The 22,282-nt window shown below is 44.1% G+C and overlaps 1 protein-coding gene across 4 annotated transcripts in view; it reads right to left on the reverse strand.

The window, feature by feature from the left end:
* PSD3 (pleckstrin and Sec7 domain containing 3) overlaps positions 1-22,282 on the reverse strand; it is a 178,920-nt gene that overhangs the window by 108,738 nt on the left and 47,900 nt on the right. For 2 of the 4 annotated variants that reach the window (XM_014596132.3, XM_059724582.1), the window contains exons 3-4: positions 18,277-19,393; positions 12,932-13,324 (exon numbers count right to left, since the gene is read on the reverse strand). In XM_014596132.3, coding sequence (XP_014451618.2) covers positions 12,932-13,324; positions 18,277-19,393 — 1,510 coding nt within the window. Of the gene's footprint in view, positions 1-3,957; positions 5,151-12,931; positions 13,325-18,276; positions 19,394-22,282 lie in introns of those variants that run through there. The other 2 variants (XM_019490691.2, XM_059724583.1) reach the window with 2 other exon arrangements.

Here is a 22,282-nt window from a genome sequence, read left to right on the forward strand (position 1 = left end):
TTATTTCCTTCTACGACCAGGTGACCTATCACCTGGACAAAGAAGAAGAGATTGATGTCGTATATCTTGACTTTAAAAAAGCCTTCGATCTGGTATCTCATGATCACCTCTTAGTAAAACTGGCTAACTGCGGCCTCGGCCACACCACAATCCGCTGGCTGGGGAATTGGCTCCGTGGTTGGACCCAGAGGGTGGTGGTTGATGGAAGTCAATCATTGTGGTGCCCTGTGACCAGTGGGGTCCCCCAAGGCTCTGTCCTTGGGCCTATACTATTTAACATCTTCATTAATGATGTGGACATTGGTATCAGAAGCGGATTGGCCAAGTTCGCCGATGACACCAAACTCTGGGGTAAAGCATCCAAACCTGAGAACAGGAGGGTGATCCAGGCTCAGGAAATGGGTGGACAAGAACCTGATGGTGTATAACACTGAAAAATGCAAGGTTCTCCACCTTCGGAGGAAAAACCTGCAGCATCCTTATAGACTCCGCAGTGCTACACTGGTAAGCACTACAGACGAAAGGGACTTGGGTGTCATGACTGACCACAAGATGAACATGAGCCTTCAATGTAATACTGCTGCTAGTAAAGCAAGCAAAACGTTTGTTTGCATCCACAGATGCTTCTCAAGCAAATCCCAGGATGTCATTCTCCCCTTGTACTCGGCCTTGGTGAGGCCGCAGCTAGGGTACTGCATCCAGTTTTGGTCTCCACAATTCAAAAAGGATGTGGAGAAGCTTGAGAGGGTGCAGAGGAGAGCCACGCGCATGATCAGAGGTCAGGAAAGCAGACCTTGTGATGAGATGCTGAGAGCCATGGGACTCTTCAGCCTGGAAAAGCGCAGGCTCAGGGGTGATCTGGTGGCTTACCAGGATCTGGGAGTGCCTGCACTGGAGTGTTTATCAGGGGTGTTCACCAGGATCTGGGGGAACGTCTGCTCACCAGAGTGCCCCAAGGGATGACAAGGTCGAATGGTCACAAACTCCTCCACAACCGTTTCAGGCTGGACATAAGGAAGAACTTCTTTACTGTCTGAGCCCCCAAAGTTTGGAATAGATTGTCGCTGGAGGTGGTTCAAGCACCTACTCTGAACGCCTTCAAAAGACATCTGGATGTTTATTTTGCAGGGATCCTATGATCCCTGCTGACTTCCTGCCCTATGGGCAGGGGGCTGGACTCAATGATCTTCCAAGGTCCCTTCCAGCCCTAATGTTTATGAAATCTATGAAACCATCCATAACTGTTTTATACCTCTCATCATTTTTGAGCATTTTTATTGAGGAAACCAAAGGGCTGAACAGATCCTGATTCCACTGAACTAAGTGATCTGCATACTAGAGCCAGCTGGGGATTTTCTAATGAAGTTTTTTTTTGATTAGTCTAAACTGAAATTCTATGGAAATGTATCCATTTGGGAAAAAATGTTTCTCAGGTCTAGGATACAATTTCTGTCACAAAAAAAAAACAACAAAACAAAACAGAGAAAAAGGAACAGCCAATAAACCACAAGTTAGGGCACTGAACCCAAGTCTCTGACACCCTGGGAGACTGCTACCCAGGAGGGTCTCCTTCCTTCCCTCATTTTCACAAAGCACTTCAAAAAAGATCTTAGTTGTGTCTTGAAGTAAAATGGGAATATGTTTGAAGTTTAAAAAGCATTCAAATAGGAAAGATATTTCCTACCCAGCTACAGTACTCATATACAGCAAACAATGCTACCCTTTCCCCACACACCTGGCAGCCTCAAAAGCAAGACATAGTACGTGGGTGAGAAGCACCACTGCTGCTTTAGCACAGACTAGCTCTTTGTACAGTACCAGTAAACATGCTTGCCTAGCCCTTATCAGCTGGCAGCGTAATGAATGCTGTGTGGCAGATGCCTTTGAATTACAGTCTCATCTGGAGGCAATGCAGCCCTTCCCCCAGGAATGTTAATCCGTCTGGCATGCACATCCAAAAGAAAAATTAAATTAGTGCAGAAAATTCAGAGAAGACAGGGCTGGGGTTTAATAAAACTCTGAAAGCATGGGGGAGGTAAGGAGGCAAGGAGAGTTATTGTAATTACACCCGTGTGTTGTTTTTTTCCCCTTAAATAAATCTGCATTTCCACAACATCAGCTTTCTTTCAAGACAAAGTAAGTTATGCATCTGCCAGAAAAGCCCATCACAGCCAGGAAAGTGGCAGTTATCAAATAAGGTGCTTAACATTTACTAGTGAGATACTCTGAAACTCAAGTTTGGGTTTTTTTTAAATGCCTACAGTTTAAGTCTTTTTTAATATATAATTTTAGTGAAGCACCTCTGGATGTGAAGTTGTAACTGTCACTAATCGAATGGCCCTGCAATGGCAGCTAGGCCCTCCAAACCAGGGGCTGATACCCCGCTTTCATAGACTCTGTGGATAGGATTCCCAGAAGTGGTCGGCTGTCCCTTTCCAGTCAGTGTCAACCCAGTGAGAACCGCCACTACTAGTAGATGAAAAACCCTGCCCAGTCAATGCAACTGCTTACTAAGTGACAGTCCCTGCTTAAAACAGCTTACAATTTCAAGGAAAAGTGAACACCGAGTAAGCAAGAGAACTATCCAGCTGCCTCAGGACCCACCTTGGAGCACAGGTATGCTATAAGAAGGTGTATGCTTTAAGGGAGCCAAAACACTGTGGGTGCTAGAGGAGGGACTGTACAAGGGAATACCCTGGCAGAAAAAATCCAAGCAGCTTTAGAACAAGATGAGTCAGTTCCTGCTACGAATGACTGACACTGCAGAGAGCTAGAGTGCTTCAATCCTACTTGCAACGAATTTCACAATTAGTCAACGTCTTGCGATCTGTTAGGCAGAAGGTTCTCCGAGGCCTGTGGGTTCAGTAAAAACCCATGTCAAACAATGATTTACCTCGTTGATTAACTATAGTTACAGACTTTCCCAAGACACAGACGCAGAAGGAAAAGTTCCTTTATGGGTAGGTGATTCACTGTGCTATTTGGCTGTCCGCAATTTAACACGCTTTGAAGTCCTACATATGAAATCGCTTCAAAGACAAACTTTGAAGTAGATAAGTGCTCTATGAGCAGTACAGCTGCCCTCCCTTGCAACTTCAATTTGTGGGGTGGCTCATAAGCACAGCTATAGTGAGGATATGAATGGAGGGCAACTTCTATGAACCAATATTTCAATGAGCAGTTACCAAGAAGCCATTCAAAAGAAAGAAGTACTCAAACTTGTCACATAACCAAGAAAAAGGAACATAAAAAGTCACTATGATCCTAACTTCCCATTTTTTTTTTAACAGGAAGATACATACGCAGACTCATTTCAGGAACTAAATCACTTTCAGCCACCTAAAATAAACTCAAATTCTTGATTCACCCAAAAAAAACACCCCTTGCTAATCATAAAAAGGAGTAAGCAAGTCCCTGAAACATCAGAAAATGCCATTTGTAGCCAACCTATGTTACAGCAAGTCCAAATGCTACCTATGTAGGATCAGAGTATTAGAACAGCAAGCACATCCGTATTCAGGGATGGGATTAAGAATCCCCCAACAGACAGTACATCCAATAATACAACTGATACCACATGGGATTGTAGCCTGGAAGGCACACAATGTGCTGAAAACATTATGTGCTGATTTCCATGCAGCTGAGAACTATTTTACACTGCTGTACACCTTATACTCATGCACACTTTTAAGGGCCCTTCCAGATCCCAGAGAAGTATAAAGCAGGCTCTGCATAAATAAAAATTAAGCCCCTTCTGTCTGAACTGGTCTAGTCTTTTTTTTTTTTTTTTTTTTTTTTTTTTTTATAGTTTAGGCAGATTGGCTATACAGAGTCAGATGCTCACAATGTAAATTAGCCTGGCCCTGTTCCTGTCCATTAGGACATTAGGATCTGGCCCATCTGCTCAATGAGTGCAGAAACAGACACTCAAGAAAGAATGCATTAAGTACAAGTTACCTCTGTTCAGAAGCACTCAGCCCATAACTGCTCTGCACGTGCAGGGGAATCACTTTCTAACCCATCTGTTCAGCAGTGATTACTTTCACTGCAAGTTTCCTGCATCTGCTGCTGCTGGGGCAAGAAATCCAGATACTACACACTTGGCTCTCTTGTGACATTTCCCCGCAGCATTTTCATAGGCTCCTCAGCAGCTGGATCCCCCACTTGAAGGAAATTTAAGTACTTCCCCCTGCTCTTCCTAGTTCCCTACAACAACTTCCCTCCAACAGATCTGCTTCAAATGCCTACAATGAAGTCATACATGACTTTCCACTAGTTTAACTGTTTGGAGACCAGCCCAGGCAGCCCATGTTAATGGTACAGCTGTTTCAGCTTAATTCTTTTGCTGGCATCTAGAAAAACAGACGCACAGCAATTATTCGCTGATTTAAAGGCTTGCCCAGAAAAAAAAAAAAAACTACATGCAGATAGTTTGGGCCATGCTGGTAATTTTCCATACAAGTTTTTCTCTCACAGTGAAATGAACTTTCTTTTATTTTTTTCCCCAACTGAAAGACCAGTCAGCTGGGCTGCCAAACAGTTTGAATATTTTTTGTATTGCTGTTCCTACCTAGAGTCATCACATATGAGATGAGTCACATTCTCATACAGTTCTTCACAATGGTTTGATTCGGCTTCCCTTGCAGAAAGGCATCAGAGTGAAAGCAGAAGTAACCAGTAAGAGGGGGCTTGAGTGACAGGCAGGGCATCACTCATGGATAAGCGGGCAGGTTGCTAAATTCTCAGTTCAGGGCTAGATTCTCAACTGGAGTAAATCCACCAAATTCCAGTGATGGTCTGACAAAGTATGGGCTACCAAACTAAAAGACACTCACTTTAATGGAGCTGTGCCAGCACATGCCAGCTTCAAGTCTGGCCCCGTGCTTTACACTAAATAGGCCTGTGCTGCTTTCTGATCAGCTCCTCTGGATCCCCCCCCTCCTACTCCCCTTTTGTCAATTCCTGGATTTTGTTACATTTTGTTCGTCTTGCTTTATTTTGGGATGAGGCTGAGAACCAACCAGGCACGTAGTCAGTGGGTCATTTTATAAAACAACAGTTCATTTGTGGAAGTCTAAGCAGTTTTATAAACCCTCAGCAAACATGCATCAGAAATACAGTATTAACTGGTGCGGAATTTTTGTTCAGAGAAGCAATATAAAGTAAGAAATTCAAAGACAGAGATAACAGCTCTTCTGGCCTCCCAATCTATGAAGCTCTCCTGATACAACCTAGGCATGTTTTCTTGGAATGAGAAACAATACTGGGACAGGACCCTTCACTTCTCTAAACAATTATATATCCCTGACACCATAGAGGGTTGGACAAACAATTTACACCAGGTATGAACCTGCCACATTTGCTTCACTCATGTTAACAAACTAAAGTACATCTATTATACTTTTTAATGTGCAAACAAATTGCTAGATGCAGTAGCTTGGCTGTATACAAGTGTGCTATAAATACTGAATAAAGGGTAACCAAGTGTCTAAAGATATCTATTTGTCTTCTTTGGTTGCTAATGGGTTCGATGCATTCATTTTCCCCATATAGCAACAATTGCTCCATATTCTTTGAAATCAGGTAACTTTTTCTTGTCTACTGAGATGTTACTGGTAATTTAGCATCTACTAACGCAGGAGTCATGAAGGCTGGAATTTTCAAAAGGAGCCAGAGCAAGAATAGCCCAAATCCCACATCTGTGGGGGGCTTTCATGCAACAGGTGAAATACTTAGCAGAGAATGGAGTTCTAAGGGCAGTTTCTGCTTCCTTTGTGCTTCCTGGGTATTAGAGACGAAGGGGGAGGGAAATCAAAATCTGGCCCTTTAAACAATACTGTTTCAACACGCCTTCCTAAATAAAAAATGATGAGCTTACTTCTTAACTGCTGATATTGCATGGTTGGTGGGGGTGGGGTGGGGGGGTTCAGGAACAAAGCGAAAACTTGCTCTGGCTTCCGTACATAAACAACTTTTTCAAAAAAGAAAGCAGACCCAGAAATCAAACAAAAAGGGACACCATTTTTGTGTAATAGCCAGGAGCCAAAATTCAGAGCTAAGTGGAAAGGCAAGTGGTGAAAGACTAGCCCAGAGATGGGCAGCAGACAAGACCTGTGCCTCGGACTTCACCTTCAAAAGGATATTAGCTTGAAAAATAAAATTGGTAGGTGCTCCCTTCAAAAGTGATCTTCATTGCACCTATGCTACCCAGCAAACAATAAGTTTTATAGACTCTTATAAAATAGACCAGCACCTGGAGCAGATGCACAGTCACCTCGGGGTAGTTCCTTGCAATAAGCACTACCAAAGTGCATCAGCAGTCAGTAGCAGGATAGTTCGCCTGCTTGCCTTGAGCAAACAGCTACCCCAGATTAAGCTGCAGACAGATGACACCTATACCAGTGTCATTGAACTCCTGATTTCTTTGAGGAGTAATTCTACACTGGATCAGGTAACTTTACTCTAGTGGAGCAATTTACATAATCTGTCCACTCCTTTTTTAATACCAGCATAAACCTGCCACCTGTCAAGCCTTAAGACTGTACTGAAAACAAATGTAGCAACTGTTCTCAAAAAAGGTCTCAAGTGTGATCCTCATAACTACCATGTTATAGATCAAATCCCAAGTAAAATAATGACACAAATATCAAGTGATAAAAAAAAATCACTGCATAAATATAGGGAACCATGGAACAGCAGGTACTGTGGATTTGCAAAGAAAAAATCTTTTCAGACAGCATAAGGGGATGTGAGAGACGTCTGGATTTTGGTCCAGCATTTATACTGTGGTCTCACATGAATACTGTAATGACAATTTCATCTGAATTGCCCAAGATTAAAAAAAAAGAAAACAAAACAATCCCCGCCCCCCCGCCAAAAACACACAATGTTACCCTGTATATTCAGTTAATGATAAGTGGCAGGAGTTTTGGGAAATCAATAAAGGTCAGAACCCAATCTGATTTTATCTATCATCTTCACTTTTTATCAGGAAGAGGCAACAAAGAAAACACAAATAACAAAGGTTGATTAGCTCAGCTGGTCAGAGCATAGTGCTAATAACACTAAGGGCACTAACAGAAGTGACAGTGTTTTGTGAGATCAGCCGCTGAAGCACTCTACAGCTGTGCCCTGACAGAAAAGCACAGCTGCAGAGCACTTTAAAAATGCCCAGTCACACAACAATCTGAACCCTCATGTAATGAGGGTTCAGATGAAGATGCTCCAAAAAGAAGTACTTGCATTAACTTGTGTCAGCACATGCCGGGAGCGGACTGGATTGATGTAACCCAGCCCAGCCCCACCCTGGGTGCTGTCTGCAGAATGGGATGGGAGAAGGCAGGGGAGGAAGCTCAGTCTGGGGTTGCGCAGCCTGCACTAGAGGGTGAGGCAGGTGGATTGGAGCCTCCCCACAAGGTGAGGAGGTATGAATCCACCCATGGCACGCTCCAGTGCAGGCTGGGCAAACCCCAGACCAAGCTCCCTCCATCCCCTTCCTCCTTTCCCATTCTGAAGACAGCACCGGAGCTGGGAGGCGGGGTGGGCAGGGCTAGGGGACAGCAGCTGCAGGCACGCAGCTGCTCCAAACTGCAGCTTGATCCCCCAATCCCCCGGACCCAACAGCAAATGTCTGTTGGGTCTTAAGGATCACTGTAACTCATGGTGCTTCTGGCAGAGTGCCATGAGTAACAGTAGGGAGTGCACATCTGTCAACCTCCTAAAATTGTAGGTTTAATTCCTATATGGGACACCAAACTTTTCCTGCCTCAGGCAGGAGGTTGGATTAGATGACTTTCTGAGGTCTGTGCCAGCCCTACTTCTCTACGAATGCTATGATAACCAGGCTGCTGGCAGGACATAGTATAACCATAGATAGAGCCAATGGAGAGGCAGGAGAGAGAACAAGCAAGTAGGAGAGAGAACAAGATTTAAGAGTGACCAATTACAACTGTGAAAGATTCAGAAAGAGCCCAAAGTCTCTTAAGCAAAGTCAAAGTCACACTAAGCAGAGCCTAAAGTACCTTGGAAACTTTGGTCTGGAATCTCATGGATATATACAAATTATCTTCAAGTTTGCTATTCTTCTCCACTCCACACCTCCCGCCCCCTTTAATACTTGCTTACAACAAAATCTTTTCACCAAAAGTCAGCTGCTAGAAATTGTAGCATGCTCTACATACAAGAATTATTTAAGAGTTTCTGCTCATTATGGGCAAAAGTGGAAGTAAAAGCTACATATGACTCAGGAAGCAGAATAATAAGCAAGCTCTGCTCCCTGGCTACTACTACTTTGTTACTTATTGCAAGGAAATATATTTTTTCTTCATTCTGCCTTTCAAAAGCAAGGTGGCTATTATACTCTAGGGCATCTCATATGCAAGAAAATACAGTATATTGAGGCTAATTCTTTTTTTTTTCTTTTTTTAATTTAAAGATACTCAATTCATGCTCTAAAATCTAGGGGCCTAAATATGAATTCAAGTGGCCTAATTTTCAGAAATGCTGAGCACTCAAATCCCTTTGAAGGCAACAGCAGCCTTTTGATGCTGAAAGCTTATGAAAACCAGGCTACTTATCCCTTCCTGGATCTTGAAGTCTTCCACTTTGGTTGATAATGATCCTCCAAAAGACCCAAGAGTTTTCAAAAATCTGGGAGTCTAAAACTCTTGGGTCTTTTGGAGGATCATTATCAACCAAAGTGGAAGACTTCAAGATCCAGGAAGGGAAACGTATTTCCCCCCTCATTCTATTGCTACCAGCAGTATACATGTGAAATGGAAAGAGAGAACTGAAAAGAGTCAACCAGGCCTAAAGGGCACACAGGAAGGAGAACAGACAGAGAAATAATTTGGGAGGAAAGCAGGGGTTCAAGTTCAACAATAACAGAAACAAAGGAACTGAGCTCAGGGGGCGGGGGGCACTGTCAGTACCAGGGTCATGGTTCTCCATACTTTCTGTAGGCACTGAGACCCATGCACCTCAGATATAAAATATGACCAGATGAGTGTAGCTGCATTTTGCACCCACACTACACTGGTGTAAATGATTACACCACAGGCTGAGCAATGGAGAATCAGGCTCAATGTCCGACTGTTGCAAAGGCACACAGACCTTCTAGTTCAGTGATTTGCAGCAACCAGATCCTTTAAAGGATGCCCTGAGGTTTGAGAATAAGGAGATAAGGACAGGAACTCATTCTTACCTTGCCATTCCCCCGTCCCCAGTCCCCAGTCCCCAGTCTCTCTGCAAAGAGGTAAAAGCAATATAATAAATTCGTTTTTGAAATGGGGTGCAGCTCCATTCATAAAAGTATGGAGGGATGCCTTGAGTTTAATGAGGGGTGCCTTAAAGTCTAGTAATGGATGCCTTGAGTCTAAAAATGAGAACCACTGTTCTAAGTTAACTGTCCTGAAAGGCTGTGCAGCCTGCCACACCTGAATATTGTGGATCCACAGAGAAAGACCACAGCCCAGCAATTCTTCATTGTTCTGATTTAAGATAATCCTCTCTTCCTTGACTATACCTAGCCTGCACTTTGTAAGGAAACACTGGCTACAGAGACAGATAGGCACAAATAGGGAGAGAGAAACTCCCAGCTATTAACATGCATAGTAACCAGAAAAATGGAAATCTTTCACCAATCATTTAAATAGTGTACAGGTCTTGTTCATCCCCAGCACTCTACTCCTCCATCAGACTGTGAACACAGCCTGCAAGAAGAGCTGTATAACAAACCTGTTCAGAGAATTTCTTTTTTCAACCAGTAAACCTGCTTTCAGAGAGGCCCAACAGCTCTGAGAAGCAACTGAGAGGTCCAACATAGCAACTGAGATGTGCAAGTTGGACAATTCCAGCAAAGGCGAGACCCTCTCCCTGGCCACAATCAGAAAATGCAGTGGGCCCAATGTCCTAGCGGCCACATTTTGTGTCCTCCATAGTCCAGTTAGGACTTGCCAATCTAACTAGGGTCAGCAACAGGTTGAGCCACCAGGATACAAACCTCCAGACACAACAGAACCCATAAAAGCTTGTAGCATGGATGTTTCTACTCTTTTATAATTATTATTAAATATTATTTCAAAGCCACATGACTGGCTTTCACATACCAAAGTAGCTCCCTTCCTCCCTACCATAAGGGATACTACCCTTCTGCTTTTTCATTAAAAGGCTAGGATACAATAGTGGTATGAAGTAAACCCTGTTGGATCACCTGGTTTCAAGTCAACATGTAGGACCCAAGTACCATTTAGGCTAGGGCCTCCTTAAAAGCTGCCATAGAGGTGACAAGCGGGTTTCAACATACTGTACATGCAGCACACCCCTGAATAAGATACTCACCTGGTTTTTGAAAGGCAGAATGAAGCAAAAATGGCAACATTGGGCAGAAAAAAAATCATGGGGGTCATGAACCATTTGTGCAGGGCGAACTGTCCTTCCTTCTGCAGAAGGAGCCTGGCAGAGGGGAAGGGAGGTGTGCTTTTGCTTTCCTGGCAATGGCAGACACTACTAATACCATATTTTCTTGCTTATAACGTGAACCCCCATTTCTAACAGCTGAATTTTGGACAAAAAGTGTATTTGTATACAAGAAAATACAGTATATGGGAATTAGGCTGCTAAGGTCTGAACTACCGGAAGAGACTGATTCATCCTGCCTGTGCAAACAAACCGTATGTGTCAAGCGGCTGCTTCTCCTTTATTACATGAGAGGCTACTTTCATTTTCATGGGAACCATTAAACCTTTTCCTGCCTGTCAAACCTCTGCCTTTTGCTATTTACTGGATTGAAAAGAATCATTTTTCCTTTTACAATCTGTTTCTCTACACATCAGCATTGGGCAATATTTTTCTCACAACTTCCTCCCCTGATGCCACTCACATATTTTATGTTGCTACCTCTCAAAAGACAGAACTGTCCTTTCCTGCACCCCCAATTTGCTAACTGTTCTCATCTTCTCTGTGCCTTCTGGCTTGGTTTCCAAAAACCGCAACCCCTCCTTCACAACTCCTAACATCCCAAAGTTTAGGCCTAGCCCTGAAAATTCTTACCTGTATGCTTGGCTTTAAATATGCAAGTAGTTTTATTGAACTCAATAGGATTATTCCCAGGCTTAAAAACAAGAACACATGCCTAAGACTTCAAAGTACAGGGACCTCAGATTACCCTCTGGACAGAAGTGCATACCCTTCACTCAGTGACCATCTGCTATAAAACAATATCAAGGACACAGGCGAGAGAGCAGGTTATAGAGAGCCCACCCCCCGGAGCCACAAGGCACACAAGTCCCTTCCTAGAGGACTGCATCACGGCTAAATTCCTGGGCCCACTGGGGTGGACAGGAAAATTCCCATGGACTACAAAGTAAATGCCACTACAGGGCAAACAGAGACATCTAGTGGGTGCCTGGAATACTGCAAGCCATCAACTCGTAATGACTTCCTATAGTAGCCCAACAGTAGAGGTGGAAGCTACTGGAGAATTTCAGGGACAAAGCTGGCCAGGGAGCCTGGTGAAGGACACTGAGGAGCTGGCAAAACCATGTATATGTATATCTTTTAAACTAATTTTATTCTCAGAAATGGCTTAAACTGTTTACCTGAAGCTTTCCAATATCATTCAACCCAAGATGTAGGAAATTTCAGCTCAAATAGTTCAACGGGACGAAGTAGTGCACATCTGCAGCACTACACTGTGGGCTGTCCATGTTGCTCCACCTGGATTTCCCTGTACCCACCTAATTAGAGTAGGGGGGTTGTCTTTCTTTGCTAGCATGCTGACCAGGTTATCTGTGTATGTATTTCTTTTCTCCCATTATTCAAGGCAAAAAAAAAATAGAACAGGGTTCAAGATGTGTCTACTTTCTCAGTTTTACCTATGGGACATTAGCAACACCGCCTCAACCCCTCCTTCATTCAACTATTGTCATGGTACTTATGTTTTCATCCCTTTGCTTTGTGTGGCAAAGCCCCTGGACATATCCTGAATCATATCCACATCTCTCTGGGCTCTACCACTTCAAGATCCCTTTTTGACTTCATCTGGAAACTGGGGGTACTGAACACTTGAAGTAGCAGGGTTTCCCACCACTGTTCATAGGCTAGCATCTGAATGTAGCATTTCTAAGCCGGACCATCTCTTTCCTCTCCCAAACCTTTCAGCCTCCAATCAAGTCGGCATGGAGTCAAGCTCCCCAAACAACAAGAGGATACCTATAAATGTCCAGCATCCTTTTGCATTTTGGCCACTTGAATTTCCAGTCCTCACAATCACTCTTGTTTTCTTTATCTCCCTCCTGACATAAAACCCCTGTTTTTTAACATTTTCATATCTTGCAGTACCCCATTCTCTCTCTTGTACAATTTCTAATATACAGGAGTAAATGGCAGCTGACTACTTTGTGACAGGAGGTAGAAAGGAGATTAGATATTTCTGAATCCATAGGTACAGCAGGGATTAAATCCTGTCCTGGTTAAAACCACTGGCAAAACTGCTAATTTCACGAATGTCATGGTTTCAGCTAAAATATTCATGGTTAACTTTACACTCCTTTAACATTCAGATCAAAAGGTTGGTCGGCATGACCTCAGAGTAGTATAAATGGATGTTTTGTATGCCATTGCATTGCTTTAGCAAATACCACCTTCTTGAGATGACACATTCAAGGAGCCTCAGCTACTCGAGTACCACACTTAGACCTTGGAAATGTAAAATCTTGGAATGTAAAATGTAAGTCCTTGGAAATGTAAAATCTGCCAACTTCTGATAAAAAGCAAATGCACTTGCCTTCTCTCCCTCCCCACATCCTTTAATTTCAGTGGAAACAAAACACCAATTATATTAAAAGTAGTTCAGCATTTGGAATTCATCTATGGCTTCTGAACTAAGCTGCTGAAGGAAATGCCATTAAAAGAGACAGTTCAAACTGTTTACCTTTCCAGATGAGTAACCTCGGTGACGTCTCCTTTGAAGAGTGTGCCACTTACTTCCCTGAAGCCATTGGAGATTCCTCCACAATGACTCTTACTCTCACCATCTGTGGGAAGCTTAAAGGCATCTTGCTGCCCTGAAGCTGAAGTCCTTTCTAAAAACTGACTGCCTTCCTTCATACGTTGCTGGATCATTGGAGTGAGTGGCATTTCAAAGCTAAAGTAGCTATCGGGCTCAGAGTATAACGTCTCCAGTGATTCTGCGCTATAATATAAAGACGCATTGTCTAGAATGTTTTCAAACTGTGAGCTGTACACATCAGTCGAGGCTTCTGCATGCCTTTGTCCAAGGACATCTTCATATCCTCCCATGGCTGCGTCTACCTCCTCCATGATCCTAGGAATTAACCAAAAACAGCTGCTTTAATTTGTGTTCTCTATGAACTATAGAGTAAATCTGCTTTGCATTCTCTGTTAAAGTCACACATGTAAAAAAGGGACCGAACGTCCCGTAATTCCAGTTAGGAGGACAGGATATACTGGTCATCACTGCTGTGCTGCGGTGCAGAACTGACACAATCTCTCTCACTGACAAACTATACTTTGGGCAGAGGGGGAGGCCAGAAGGCTGTTCTGAGTAAAAGAAAAAACAATATTTGTGAAGAAATAACATTGGCTAACCTGCATAAGAGTCTAGCTGTTCTCTCTCAGCACCTAAGCGACACATGGCAAATTTGAGTGGATAAGAAACTTTGCAAATAACCTAAGGTCCTGATCGTGCCTGCTGGACTTGCTCAGATCCCCACATAATCACAGCGCAGATTTGGGGGTCAGAGATGAAAGCTAATGCAAAAGTAGCATGGCAAATTAATGCATTCTAGAGAAGACAGCACTAATCATACAGCAAAAGGAGCACCAAGATGAAGGTGTAACATGCTCTGCTATTTGACACATGTCCAGACCAAGGTTTAGGACCTCCCCCCCTCTCAGAGCTACAATCTTTTTCAAAGCTGGATGAAGTACTTAAGAAACGGATGGCAACCGAAGTAAGACAGTTTGGGTCTTCATCTTCTAATGTGCAGCCTTACTTCAGGTTCTCGGGAGGCAATAACTTCCAAAGTGAAGAAAATCAAGAGTCAGAAACTTAGCCCGAGGCACGTTTTAAAATAGGTCTTTGGTTTCTGAGAAAATGTTACCCTCAGTCTTCTAGGAAACAAACCAAATTGAACACAAAGCTCTTCTGCCTCTAAATCACCTATCACAGGGGACTCAAAGGAGCAGCTTAGCAGCTACACCCAAGGACCCTTCACTGCTACTGTCCTGGTCCTTCTTCCCAAGCCCTACTACTAGGCCTATTTGTATCATACATGCTAATACACCGAGCTGACTGACATGGCTTTCAGAAACCGCACCCCTTCTGCAAGCGTGTGTGTATTTGTGAGCATGAGTGAGGGAGTAATGCTGGCCAGAGGGAGTAACTTTCTACTGCATTTGGGAAACACAGTTTGCAACTGCTCTAAATTTGGAAGTGGTTTTGCGTGCAGAAATGACAGAATCCAAACCTAAGCACTGTTTGTGTTGGTGTCCTGGCAACAGAGGATGAGGAAGAGATGTGGGCTGTCAGGTGGTAGAAGAGAAGCTGTAGTGGTTTATAAAGGCAGTCGATGAGCAGCACGGTGACAGGATACCAAATGACAAAAGCACAACCAGACATTTACTTTTGCTCCCCTCACCCAACAACCCCAGTTCCTAGCCCCCATTCCCACTCTTCCTATTGCCTCTGAGTGTACATGCCCATGTCTCCTCAGCTTCCCAGGGCATTGCTCCTCAGCTTCCCAGGGCATTGCTGCTTAACAGGGAACCAGGCATTTGGTAAAGTGCTTGGCTAGTAGAGCCAGGGAACATGGCTGGCTGGGCACTCTAGGACAGGGCAGAGGTTGTCAGGGCAGGTACACTCCTATGTTCATCACTGCATTACAGCAGCAGCAGCACCACCACCAGGGGCTACTGATGCCATGATGCTACTGTAGGGAGATAATGGACTTCCTTGGAGTCACTACCAAATGTGTCCAAGAGCTGAAGAAGCCACCAAGCAGAGCCTTCTCAATGCCAAAGGTTTTGAACACAGCCAGTGACCTGCCCTCTACTCTACCAGGACCTCACCTGTCACAAACCTGTTCCCCTCACTATACAGCCTGTTGCCCTGACCCCAGCCCTCCAAAGCCCTACTGTCCCAGTACTGTACCTCTGTCCCAGAAGCTACCCCAACGCTGTTTTCCATAGCCTGCCTAGAGATGCTTAGGAAATTCTCACCAAAAAACTCCCCACACCACAGAGCAGAGCATTTTAAAAGTCCTTCTTTTTCCCTCCCGCAACTGATATTTTGCCTCTAGCTGGGGAGCCAACCTAGAAGTATCCAAAAACAAAAGCAGATTGCCAAATGTAACCTCAGGGTTCAACAATTATGAGAGAGCTCTCCCTTACTTCCTGCTTCCCCTTCCCTTGCCCATCACCCAAAATTGTGAGTTTAGTTCAAAAATCAGGAGAATTTGAAAACATAATACAATGGAGGTTGTTATTATTTACTTTGTGATTTCTGAATCTTTACAGTGCACCTGAGTCACAGTTTTAAACTTTCCTCCACAACCCAAGGGGTTAGAGACATACAGTTTGCATTAGAAAATAAAAGCTGGGATTCACACACAATCACACAACCCCAAGGTTTGAAGCTTTTGGAAACATGCCCAATAGTTTAAGATTTGTGAACAGTCACTAGAGTTGGCAAGACCTCAGTAGTTCCAATAGCTACTCTTGGCAAAATGAAGAGGATCCCAAGTAATAAGGGGACTACCTTTAATGTCAGCCTTTCAAAATCAGCCAGTGTTTTAAAACTGTGTGTGCATGAGGCTACAAAAAACAATTGCATTACTCCCAGGAGAAACCATTTTATCCTGGGGCAAAGTACAATCATTCAGACATCTCTGTCCATTGTAACAGGACAAACCCTAAAAAGGTTCACGGGATAAGACATGCCAATAGTTTCTCCCAGGACATTATAAAATGCATCTGAACAATTGTCTAAGGACTGCTCTCCACCCCAGGGTGTTGAGGGAGCTAGCAGGGGTTATTGCTGGGCCCCGGCACAGCTTTACGAGCGCTCGGGGCGCTCGGGCCAGGTGCCAGATGATTGGAAGATAGCCAATGTGGTCCCCATCTTTAAGAAAAGGAGGAGGGAGGACCCAGGCAACTATAGGCCCGTCAGTCTTACCTCAATCCTGGGGAAACTCTTTGAGAAGATCATCAAGGAGCACATCTGTGATGGGCCGGCATCGGGGATGATGCTCAAGGGCAACCAGCATGGTTTCATTAGGGGCAGGTCATGTCAGACCAACCTGATTGCCTTTTATGATCAGGTCACAAAAGCATTGGATGCAGGTGTCACCGTGGATGTAGTCTTTCTGGACTTCAGCAAGGCCTTTGACACTGTCTCCCACCCCATCCTCATTAAAAAACTAGGCAACTGTGGCATCGATGCCTACACAGTCAAATGGATTGCAAATTGGCTGAAGGGTCGTACTCAGAGGGTGGTGGTGGACGGGTCATATTCAACCTGGGGGGAAGTGGGCAGCGGAGTCCCCCAGGGCTCAGTCCTTGGGCCCGCACTGTTCAATTTCTTTATCAGTGATTTGGACAACGGAGTGAAAAGCAACCTGTTCAAATTTGCTGATGATACCAAAATTTGGGGTGAGGTGGGCACGCTAGTAGGGAGGGAAAGACTGCAGAAAGACCTGGATAGGTTGCAGGGGTGGGCTAACAAGAACAGGATGCGTTTCAATACGGACAAGTGCAGGGTGCTGCACTTGGGCAGTAGTAACCAGCAGCACACTTATAAGATGGGAAACTCCCTTCTTGAGAGCACAGAGGCAGAAAGGGATCTTGGAGTCATCACTGACTCCAAGATGAACATGGGCCGACAATGCAAGGTCACGGTCGGCAGGGCTAACCGGACCCTATCGTGCATCCACAGGTGCATCTCAAGTAGGTCCAAGGAGGTGATCCTCCCCCTCTACGCGACACTGGTCAGGCCACAGCTGGAGTACTGTGTCCAGTTCTGGGCACCCCACTTCAAGAGGGATGTGGACAACATTGAGAGGGTCCAGAGGAGGGCCACCCGCATGATCCAGGGACAGCAGGGCAGACCCTACAGTGAGAGGCTACGGGACCTGAACCTGTTCAGCCTTCACAAGAGAAGACTGAGGGGGAACCTGGTGACTGTCTACAAACTCACTAGGGGGAACCAGAAGGGTTTGAGGGAGACCTTGTTTCCCCTAGCGCCCCCCGGGATAACAAGGAATAACAGCCACAAGTTGTTGAAGAGTAGGTTTAGATTAGACATCCGTAGGAACTACTTCACAGTTAGGGCGGCTAGGATCTGGAACCAACTTTCAAGGGAAGTGGTGCTGGCTCCTACCCTGGGGGTCTTTAAGAAGCGGCTCGATGCCTACCTGACTGGGGTCACTTGAGCCCAGTTTCCCTCCTGCCCAGGCAGGGGGTCGGACTTGAAGATCTACAAGGTCCCTTCCAACCCTACTTCTATGATTCTATGATGACTGCATCATGGATTCACGGCAGAAATGCAGCAATGCATTCAGCCACTCACTGAAGCCTGACCGAAAGGGTGATGTGTGTACATGGCAATCCTGGGACTTTTCTGTTTGGGGAAAAACACAGGCACAACTTGCCCCATGACAAATTCAATGCCTGTTCCTAGTCAACAAGCACCTTGATGATGGGGCCCTATATTTACTATGCAAATACAACAAACGTGAGGACAACAGGACACAATTTAAATAATGATTTTACTAAAATGCAATGAAATTATCCTCTGATAATATATAAAAGAATATATCCCTTTAAATAATCTGTGATGCATCAAGTGGCTCTCAAGGTTTTGTGCTCTGAATAGCAGCTCTAGCAGTTTTCTGACAGGACATGGAGGTAGCAAGACCCTAAATGTTCCTATTTAATAAGGACAGTTTTTGGGGACGCAACAGTGCTCATGCAATTATTTAGTATTGTCTTTCTTCTGAAAAAGCAAATGACACAAGGGTTTTTTCAAGATTTTCAGACAGATTTGGAGGTGAAATTCAAATATTAGAAGTGTGGAACGGAGGAATTTTAGTCCTGCTTTACATGCAAATCTCAAGAACACATTAACTGTGCACTGTCACTACTGTCACTATTGCCATGTCCAGAATATTTTAGAAGGGAGGCACAGAACACGATGGGTCATTTACAAATTAGCAGCTCACAAAGGAAGGCAGCTTCTGTCCTCAAAAGCCAACTTACCTTTCCTTGCCGCTGTCAGACCTGGGGATCCTCTCTTCAGCATGTTTCTTCTTTTCCTTCATAAAGACTTCATCTTCCTCACCTTTGGCCAGCAAAGTAGGAGAAACAGCCTCAGAACCAGTTCCTGGTTTCACATCTTTCCAGGCTTCATTCCAAACCTCCTCAGGCAACGTGACATGCCCTGAGGAGACCATGGATGGAAAAGGGTAGCTTGGTTCTATGGAAAATGGCTTACTTTCCACACACACAGTTTTTTGTGAGGGTGCGTTAGCCTCTAGGACTGAATGTTTCATGCCCTGCTGCCCTTCTGCTTTCTGCAACCATAAGATCTCCACCCCTCGAAATTCTACATGCTTGCTCGCAGCTGCCTCTTTCGATATCCTCCTCTCAGGACCTACTTGCTTTTCACCTGGCTCGTATGCTGAAAACTCCTTCTCAAAATCAACCCAACCCTCCCCAAGAATGCCAACAGTGCCTTCTACTCTGCGGTCTGCTTGCAGGTTCATCAGGGATGGTCTACCACAGCCGGACTCCTGCACTTCGTGTTCCTCCCCCGTTTTATTACTGATAATTTGAAAGGACTCCGACCGCTTTTCTCTTCCCAACACTAAAGCCAAATCGTTCTCTGTGATCAAATATAATTCTTCCTCAGCTGTTACTTCAGACAGAGGAGGCATGTCTGAGGGTTTTTCTTGGACTGCTGAAACCAGTTCTCTGGCTGTCTGTAAGTTTTGGCTGCCAATATTCCTTTCTTTTTCCATTTGTCTCTCTGAACCAAGAGTAGTTTTCACTCCCTTTGGTTCCTTTGCAGTTTCCAGCCCTTGAGAACTTCTCATCATTTCAGTCTGTGTCTCATCAGGTTGCAAAGTTTCTTCTTCAGAGGACTGCTGCAATGTCTCAGTGCAAGATCTTGACTCATCTTCGTAAGTGCCATTCTTGGGACAAGATTTGCAAGGCAATGTTTCCCCTTCCCACCTCCCTGGACTGCACGTTACAGCCTCTGCTTGAAGCTCACACGAAGACTTCAGTGCTTCCACACCTTGCTGCTCCATTGTCCCATACTCTGGAAATTCATTGATGACGGTCTGTGGGAGCAGAGTGCTACCTCCATGGCCACCTATAAAGAAGAAAGAGAATTTGTTTTGTCTGTTTGTGAAAGATATTCTCTCCTTTCCCAATGTTCTCATGACAGACTAACGGCCTCTGTTAAGCTCCCCCTCACCACACTGCAGAGAAACACTGCTCTGTATAGTTCACTTCTGCATGCTCTTGCACTTTAGTTATTTCAAACCTGGCCTTTCTTACATCTGAGTTTTGGAGCAGCATACTTTGGAAGTTAGCATGGCTAAGTCAGGAATGCCAAAAATGTTTGCTGGACATCAGCAGGGTCCCAAAGGCCCATGAATACTCTGAGATGCACACTAGATATAAGAATCAAAGAAAGCCAGTATTTGGAGGTTTCATATCAAGACACAGTGGGCGCATCTACGTGTGCACTAATGTGCTTTTCCTAATGTGTGTTAAATTTAGTACCTCCAATATAAGGTACTAAATAAATGCACATTAGGCTGCGCTAATGCACAGTAGAGCAAACACATGCTTTCTAGGTGACTCAATGTGCAGTAGCCTGTTCTACTGTGCATTAGCATATTAGCACAGGTTTTTATGTGCCACTTTAATGGATAGTAGAATAGGCTACTGTGTATTAAAGTGCACGTTTAGATGTGCCCAGCCTATCTGTAATTTTATTGCTGTTTTCTAGTTTTACATCTTCTCATGCATGGAACACAGCTGGTTACATCCCACACACCCCACAAAGACAGACAGACAAAACTGGCAATGCCAAAAGCCTCCCCTTAGCTAATTATAAAGTAACTAAAGAACCATGAAATTTTCTGCCTCTACAACATCCTTAAAAACTTGTAGAATTTAAGTTCAAACTGCAGCAATACAGGGAAGTATAATAGTATACTTCACAACCTTCTATTTAAAAAAAATCAATTTAGCGCCATACAAAAAACTGTTTTTTCAGCCTTGTTTTTCAAGTTGATGAAAAAAGGCAATTGAGAAAACTGAAGGCCAAATTTTCAAAAGAGCTCAGCACCCAGTAGCTCCCATTGTTCTCAGATAACACTAAATCAGCTGTTCTTGACAAGAGCTTCTGGATGCTACAATTATGACTATCTGGCCACTTCAGTTAGGTGCATCAGTGAGGACTGACAAGGCTTTTTAGAGAACTCCAACCCCATCTGTGGTTGCTAAGCACTTACAGAACAATCTGGCCCCAAGCAGTTACTTGGTTATTCTAAAGAAAAGCAGAGGCACATTTTAGACCCTAGTTGTAGCAATCTTTATTTAAACATTCTATGTTTTAAACCTGGAAACGGACCCAGCTCCAAAATCAAAGCATCTCTTGTCTTCATGTCCCCACCTAGTCTGAACTGTGCATAGGGACCAGATCTAGAAATACACTCAGATTTCAAAAATGAAGCCCCTCTCAGAGGCCAAGCTAGACAAACTCAGAGTGCTTTGCACTGAGGTCCAATTTCACAGCTTGGTTTTCAGTATAATGGTCATTTAGCCCCACCGCAACTAGAAACAACAGGGTTTCCTATTCTGGATGCAGCAAATAGGTATATTCTGATTACTTCTGCTTCCCCATGTAAAAACCCATATGTCAGTTATTCAATATACACAACTTCCTTTTTAAGTACTACCACTTCCCTAGGAGCACCTGGGGAACTACAGACCCACCTGACTTTGAAAAAGATCACAAAGAATTTTAAAAAGTAGACCAATGTCAAACCACCTGTTTGGCTAGCTGTTGAACTTCAGCAGAGGACTTCAGATTTACAAGAGATCAAAAGGAGACTCAAAGTCCCCACTGCGTGGTGGCTGACTTACTCCTAAACAATAGCACTCACTAACCCGTAACTCACCACACACAGCTAAGCTAGATTATTTAAAGAAAGGACTGCTTATTAAGAGTCCCTTACTTCAACTGTCTACCTAAAATGCATCTAATGGGCAAGCCAGCTTTTTAACGCTCAAGAACAGATTGAGCAACTCTCCTGTTTTATGAGTAGCTGATATGTTTCTGAAATGCTTAGCAGGAGACATACTGAGCTTTGCCTTGTGAGATTTCCACAAGTAAAACACAGTTCATGGGTAGGCTTCAAACCTAAACCCAGGATTGCCCACAGGTGGGATATGCCAAACTCAACAGCTATTTTGCTTCCAAAATAATCCCAAGGAAACAACGCTGACCTCAGCCTTCTGGTAATGGACACAGGGCCCAGCCATTGGGCTTCCCCACAAACCAGATCTGTCAGGGTAGCTGGTTAAGTAGAGCAAAAAACAATTCACATCAAGTTTCTAATGTTTTTTATTTTCCATGTTAAACCTTTGAGTGACCAATATCACAACTCTGTGAGGCCTAGAGTAATTAATACTCTGTCCGTCTGTCTGTCTCTCTCTCTCTCCATCTGGAATGTGAAGGAATATAAACATGCTATTAAGGAGGTTCATGTTTAAGAAAAAAAAAAGAAAAAAAGCACAAGCCTGCAGTAGAGAGTAAGGGCTCTATTCTCATGTACATCAACTCCTGATCATACCAGTCTGCCATTGTAAAGTTCACATTCAAGGCCATTTACAGCACCACAAGGCTGCAACAGGCACTGGTACACATAGGTCTCTAGCCCATTAATAGAGTCCCAGGGAGAGACGGAAAATACAACACCTCCGGTTAGTGTCAATATGAACAGCTAATAAAGCAAGCACGTGGAAAATGAATCAAAGCTATAACCAATGCCGATAAGTCCAACAGCATCAGGCTCCCACATTCATTTTACCCTGGTCTCCATTCCCTGCAGTAAAATATGCTGGAAGGCTACCAGCATACCCACCTGTTCTTAAAAAAACACAAGCCGCTGCCAGCAGAGCCCATACCCTTATTTCAGGTAGTAATATCTAAAGGAACTTTAGCTCTTTAAGAGAGACTCCTCCC

Source organism: Alligator mississippiensis, chromosome 3 (genome assembly GCF_030867095.1).
Source record: "Alligator mississippiensis isolate rAllMis1 chromosome 3, rAllMis1, whole genome shotgun sequence".
In the NCBI taxonomy this organism is placed as follows: Eukaryota; Metazoa; Chordata; order Crocodylia; family Alligatoridae; genus Alligator; species Alligator mississippiensis.